Below are 7,272 nucleotides of genomic sequence, written 5' to 3'. Positions count from 1 at the left end.
TTTGTCTTACCCCAAGCCTGCATCTCTCATTTCAGAGATCTCCCTACAATCATGGTGCCCTATATTCTCTGTTAAAACTTAGACTATATCCCAGGGATGGAGTGGTGAGAGTTTTCACCTTCTTGAGGTACAGTGAATTCCTCACCACCCTACAGATGCTTAATGCCTTGCCTCTAACATGTAACAACATGTTGCATAGAATGAGTGGATGTCTTCAATAAGATTTTAAAAATTGGCCGGGAGTGGTGGCTCATGCCTGTAATCCCAGCACTTTGGGAGGCTGAGGCAGGCAGATGACCTGAGGTCAGGAGTTCAAGACCAGCCTGGCCAACACGGCAAAACCCCATCTCTACTAAAAATACCAAAATTAGCCAGCCGTGGTGGTAGGCACCTGTAATCCCAGCTACTCAGGAGGCTGAGGCAGGAGAATCACTTGAACCCAGGAGGCAGAGGTTGCAGTGAGCCGAGAGTGCACCACTGCACTCCAGCCTGGGGGACAGAGAGAGACTTATGCTTTAGTTCTATGCTTTACACTTGAAAAAAAAATCCCAATGGGGATGAATTGGACTTGACCTAACAATATAATCTTTCAATATTTTTGTCATCATCTTGGGACGCAGTTTGACAATTCTGAATCCTACAGATTCATTACATAGCTAGTAATGTCCAAATACTTGATGCTCTTCCTGTTCTTGTTCTGCCTCTCCTATTTGAGAAGTTTTCTTAAAAATCATACATATGTAAAAAGCATCTGTAATTAAGATTTTATTTCATTCATATCAGATATAACAAGTACAACTTGAATGTACAAATTCTGAACATAAAAAAGAAAAAACAGCAACAAAAAACTTATTTAAGCAGATTCATGCAAATAAATGACTGGGACACTGCAGATGTCACTGACCCTGTTTTACCTTGAATTGACAAATGCAAAGGACTGCTAATGGACTTCCAACAGGGATATCAAAGGAAGTCCTACATCATAAAAAACGAAAGCAACTAAAGAAGAGGTGGAACTTACCCCAGAATTCAGACAGCATGCTACAAACTTACTTTCTATTTTTAAAATAGTCCTTGAATAAATATCCAATCCTGGAATCAGAAAGTACATCAACAGACGGACAAAATAATTTACCTTTTGCCTTAGAAATGCATTCTTGCAAAAGAAACACTACCAGCTATCAATTTATAATCAAGGGTTTTCATTTAAAGTGCATCTGTATGCTTATATATCGAGGCAAAGTATTCTACAGAAAAAGGAATCCTTCCAAAACGGAGGTTCTTGGGCAATTACTTTGGGAAATCACCTCCCTGATCTGTGAGCATTTCAAATTTTGTGTCAACTGAAGTTGCTCCTTCACACCTTGTCTTTTCAGCAAAATCACGACACTCGCTCTTTAGCCAACCCTGAAAAAAACCTTTGGGTTTGGAGGACAATGCATGACCTGAGACAGCGCTCTGTACAGATTAGTGTTTCTGTTGACAGAATGAGCTCTTAGTCTCTGTAAACCACCACAATTTCATCAATGACAATTAGAAGCTCAAGATCATCTCATAAATAGTTCAAGACCCTCACAAACATTCCCCCCAACCATAACTGCATACAACTGCATACTCCTCTGACACCATCTGGCTCTTGTAAACACCAGGGCACCAAGATGAGTGAGACTGATGCCACTCAAAATACACTACCTAATTTATTTATGTTTATATATTTTATTTTTCAATTCCATTCTTTTATATACATGTTTTTGGTAATTATAGTAAAGATGCTGGTGAAAAGTAATTTGTTTAACATTTCATAATGCGTGCAAAAGGAAAAATACTGATTCAAAGAAAAGTCATTCTTACAACTATTCAGCCCTGACAATTACGACAAGCAGTTAGGCAATATCATGACTTGCAAAGTTATACTTAGCATAATGTTGCAATTCAAAATATGGCACAAAATTAACAATACAGATAACAGTCCTACTGGCTAAACTTAGCCAGGTTTTGACTAATTTGGTTTAAATTGAAATTTGATTATATAAAAAGGTTTCTGAAAGTATTGAAAAAGAAACAGTGTACATGAAAGAGAATTCAACAATGTTTACAAAATGCCAAAAGTTCTTACTCTGCCCCCCCATTACCATAAATAATTAATGAAGTCCCCCTTCCCCCCACCCCCCAGACTCAAAAAGATTTACAAAGATAAATTTAGCTCAGTGAACAGAACCAAAAGATGACTGTTGTTAGACAGTACCTGGTTAAAAGCTCAAGCACTTTCATAAGAATTCATATATATTGTCTCTTGAGTAATATAAATAATCCGATAGTGTTGCTCTTTTGAGTTTTGGAGACTTCTCACTTAGGAGTTATAACCGTCCTTGTGCTTTGAATAAAACATGAGCTTTAAAGCAGAATGCTGATGGTATTCAGAATTCACCATCTTCAAAGTTCATTGTGAGAATTCTTCTCTGCAGCTTTGAACATCAGGATGGAATTGAAAATTTTGAGAGCAGGGCCCAGTTTAATGCTCATAATTTTAACAATGTCTGTTTGAGTCATAAGTAGAAATGCTTCTCCATCAATTTGCTAAAATGGGGGAAAAAAACAACAGAATGTGGATTAACAAGATGCAGTGTTGTAGAAAATATTCAAGGTTAAATTACCAGCTGTCTTCTACATAGCAATGCTAAAAAAGCACACAGAGAAGTTCATGTGTGCAATGACATTTCTTGATATATGGACCTTTCTTATCCACAATGACACATCCCAAAGTGGACTGGGAAGAAAGTAAACTAATTCACCTGAAAAACCAGCCAAAGGAAAACAGAAGGTGCCCATATCTTCCTGTGATTACTCTGAATTAGTTGTAGAGTTAAGAAGAAGATGGAAAAATCCAGGATGCCCAAAGTCTAGTTTTTATCATGGCAGGTTTTAAAATTAGAAGAGATAACAGGTACATGAATGTTTGTGGACATAAAATAATTCAGGCAAACATATCAGCTACATGCAACATTTTTTTCCCCAGAATTAGCCTTCCACCATGAAGAAAAGAAAATCAGAAAGATAACACTTATCTCTAGTGTGGCCACAGTTGGTCTTTACACACAGAAGAAAAGCATTTACTAACGGGGCAATCAAACAGTGAATGTGAGGCTGGTGTTACGAGTCACTGACTTTAAGGTGGTTCTTCTAATACTCAGGTAGGGTAACTACGAGAAAGACCCTTCCTCTCTCTGGACATCTTCTAAGACAAAAGTCTATGCTTCTGAAAAATAGGCTACTATTCTCTAGAAGTTCAAAGGTACAACACATCTTTTAGGTTAAAAGATAAAATACTATGAAAATGATGTCTGGCTTACTGGGCAGAGCAAAGAAACAGTCTTTCATTATGACTTTCAGCTCTTTTATCACCTTAAAAAAAAAAAGTTTCCCTTTCAGTTTTCCCACCTTGTACAAAAAGTAAAACACACTTTTGTTCTCTGCCTTAGAACATCAGAAACCTTGACAGCAACGCACTCGGTTATGGGTTGAATGGTGTCCCTGTCACAAAAATTCGTATATTGATGTCCTGACCCCCAGTACCTCAGAATGTGACTTTTATTTGGAAATAGGGTCAGTGAAGAGGTAACTGGTTAAGATGAGGTCACACTGGAGTAGGGTGGGTGCCTAATCCAATTATGACTGGTATCCTCATAAAAAGGAGACATCTGGAGAAAGAGACACATATAGAGGGAAGGCAACGTAAAGACCCAAAGAGAGACCACCATCTACAAGTCACATCTACAAGTCAAGGAGAGAGGCCCAGGACAGATTCTTTCCTCACAGCCCTCGGGAGGAAGCAACCCTGCCAACTCCCTGACTTCTAGCCTTCTTCAGATTCTCAGCTTCTAGAACTGTGAGATGATGCATTTCTGCCATTTAAGCCACCAGTTTGTGGCTGGCATTGTTATGGCGGCCCTAGCAAACTAAGACAACTCTAAATTCTGCAAACAGTTCTCTAAACAAGGCTGATATAATTAAATTGCTACTTCTTAAGATTTTCCTCTCTCCTTTAAAAATGAAAGACTTGTAAATATAGACTGCCTAAATGCTTCATCAGTAAGAACTGGAGTCATCTTACCCAACTTCTTCAAGTAACAATTATGTGGAAAAAGTGTGCTAATAAGAAGACATCCTGCTGTTGTAAACTAGAAGGAAAGACGTTCCAGTGTTAATCTCCAAGTGTAGCACCGTTAAGCGGCAGGTATGAGAAATGTTCTCCTGTTTTTTGGAAACATTTGGTCTGTTCTCATTTGCTTGTGCTATGATAGTCCTCTGATAAAGCAAGGTCAGGAAGAAAGGCAGATCTATTAACACTTCGCTCAACCAAGGCAGACCTTAGTACAATGGACAGCCTTATAGAAGTCTTCTAAGTCATTAATGAAAATGTCAACTGACATTCCCAAGGAGCCCACTACAAAGGCTGACTGGTTTATTATAACCTTGGCCCTACTGAAGGCCTGGCGCAGACAGCAAGTCTCCTTCTGAAACTATGTAAGAGTATAACACAACAGGTAACTGATGGAAAAAAAAAACATCCAGAGAACTTAGTGGCTGGGATTTGAAGTTAAAAGTGGGACAGTAAGGATACATTTTGGTAGGTTGTTATTTATAAGGTTACATACACTAGAAAGAAAAAAAATCTTGAGGCTACTTCCAAACTCTTTATTACATACAGGTTGCTCTGACATGTGGCCATACGAACAAGTCTTGATTGGAAGGAAGTAAACTTAATTCAGGAAAGTACATCCTAAGAACAACAGTGACCACTGCAATGTATTACAAGGCTTACTTTTTTTTTGGTTAGCTTCTGCAATGCATATACAATGCCATTATTCCAGACATTAGGTGTCTTGCTAATGGCCTAAAACAAGGGAGAGAGATTTGGAATTCAGGAGCTCTGGCCTTCCATTTCACTGCCCTTTCCACTGTTCACTATTTGTTCTTTTCCAATGCCTTAACTCGAAACCACAGTGACATGCTCTGTCTGAGTGAGTCTTTCTCAGAGTGTAAAGGCATGAATGTATTCACCCAACAAAAATATACTGAATGTCTATTATATTCCAAACACTCTTCTTGGGCCTAGACATATAGCAGGGAATAAAACAAATAAAACCAAGCAAGCAAAAAACTTTTTGTGGAGTTTACATTCTAGAAGTGGTAGACAGACCATAAGCCAATAAACATACTAAGTAAGCCAATTAATTAGTAAGTTAGAAAGTGACTCATGTTGGCCAGGAGCAGTGGCTCATGAGTGTAATTGCAGCACTTTGGGAGGCTGAAGTCAGTGGATCACTTGAGGTCAGGAGTTCAAGACCAGTGTGGCCAACATGGTGAAACCACATCTCTACTAAAAATACAAAAATTAGCCGGGTGTGGTGGCACGCACCTGCAGTCCCAGCTACTTGGGAGGCTGAGGCATGAGAATAGCTTGAACCTGGGAGGCAGAGGTTGCAGTGAGCTAAGATTGTGCCACTACACTCCAGCCTGGGTGACAGAGTGAGGCTCTGTCTCAAAAAAAAAAGGTGATTTGTGCTATGATTAAACAGAGCTGACTAGGAAGATGAATGGGCAGCAGGAGCAGGGATGCATGTGTGGTGACAAGAGGCAATTTCAAGTAGGAAAGTCAGGGCAGGACTAATTGGCAAGCTGGCATCTGAGCAGAAGAAGTGAGCCACATGAACATCTGGAGGAAGAGTGTTCTGTGCAGAAGGAGGAGCGGGAGCAAGCCTGGACAATCAGAGGAAGAGCAAGGAGGCCAGCACGTAGACTCGTGAGGGGCAGTGTAAACAAAGAGCCAGGGGGCAAGAGAGGTAATGAGGTGTCAGACTGCAGGCCCTTGTAAGGACTTCTGCTTTTACTCTGATTGAGAGATGAAGCTATTGGAAGGACCTGAACAGAGGAGTGACATGGTTTGACTTATGTTTCAGCAGGGTAACCTTGGCTGTGCTGGGAATAGACTGTAGAGGAGCAAAAACAGAAGCAGGAAAATGAGTTTGGAGGTTACTGCACTAATCCAAGTGGGAGAGGATGGTGGTGCAGACCAGGGTGGTGGTGGCAGTAGAGTGATAAGGGTTTTACATGTTTCAAAGATACACCCAATAGGATTTTCAACAGATGAGATGTGGCATGATGTGTAAGAGAGAAGTCAAGGATAATTTCCAACAACAGCCTATCTGAATACTTGTCCTTTGCCTTTTAAAGATGATTTATAAGATTTCGGTTAGATTTGTACTATGGTTTACTTGTAGGACTCAAAACCCAAACCCACTGACCTTGTGAGACACTTGAGAACAAGGACTAGGTTTCATCATTTTCGAATCATCCTTCTCACAAGAGCATGACACAAAGTAACATACGCATGGTCGGAATTTAACAAATGTGCACAAGATGAATGAATGAAGGAGTAAATGAATGAATAATACATATCGACAGAGAATATTAACTATCTCACTCCTCCAGAAAAGGATCTAGCTTTGAGCGTATTTGGTAACTGAGGAACATCTCCAAAGACAATCTGCCATGAATAAAAAAAATTACTCAAAAAATAGCATCTCATTTTGAATTTAAACTTGAATCTTACTCAAACTGAATAATAGAGCAAACCTATATGGATTATCTAGATATCAACAGAATAAAAAAACAGAAGTTATAAAAGAGATGCATTATAAATTTATTTTCAAAAATACTTTATTATTTTCAAAGGTAATGACTACATGACATTTTCCAAGACAGACCAACAGCTCCCTGTGTGGCTCTAAGTCTGCTCAGCGATACAGAATGAATTCAGGCTGGGCACGGTGGCTCACGTCTGTAATCTCAGCACTTTGGGAGGCCGAGGTGGGCAGATCACCTGAGGTCAGGAGTTCGAGACCAGCCTGGCCAACACGGTGAAACCAAGTCTCTACTAAAAATACAAAAAAAATTAGCCGAGCGTGGTGGCGGGCACCTGTAATCCCAGCTACTCAGGTGGCTGAGGCAGGAGAATCGCCTCTGCCAGGAGGCAGAGGTTGCAGTGAGCACTCTAGCCCAGGCGAGAAGAGCAAGACTCCATCTCGATTTAAAAAAAAAAAAAAAAAGGAAAAAACAGAAAATGAATTGAGAGTGTCAGTGAAGACACTCAGGACTTAGGGAAAGAAAATCGGTATAACTGCCAATTAAAGATCAAACAGAGAGAAAATAAAACATTTGCACAATAAGAACATAAATCAGAAAAAGGATGTTGGAAATCAGATCCTTGTG

General features: G+C 39.7%; 1 protein-coding gene across 14 annotated transcripts in view; it reads right to left on the bottom strand.

Annotated features, from left to right (window-relative positions):
* Window positions 1-752: 752 nt before the first annotated feature.
* The window catches only part of L3MBTL3 (L3MBTL histone methyl-lysine binding protein 3), a 127,887-nt gene continuing 121,367 nt past the window's right edge, over window positions 753-7,272 (bottom strand). For all 14 annotated transcript variants that reach the window (XM_063813457.1, XM_016956299.4, XM_063813462.1 and 11 more), the window contains one exon: window positions 753-2,577. In XM_063813457.1, the coding sequence (XP_063669527.1) occupies window positions 2,434-2,577 (144 nt within the window). In that variant the 3' untranslated portion in view covers window positions 753-2,433. The remainder of the gene's footprint in view (window positions 2,578-7,272) is intronic.

Source organism: Pan troglodytes, chromosome 5 (genome assembly GCF_028858775.2).
Source record: "Pan troglodytes isolate AG18354 chromosome 5, NHGRI_mPanTro3-v2.0_pri, whole genome shotgun sequence".
In the NCBI taxonomy this organism is placed as follows: Eukaryota; Metazoa; Chordata; class Mammalia; order Primates; family Hominidae; genus Pan; species Pan troglodytes.
This window is presented reverse-complemented; position numbering and strand designations above follow the sequence as displayed.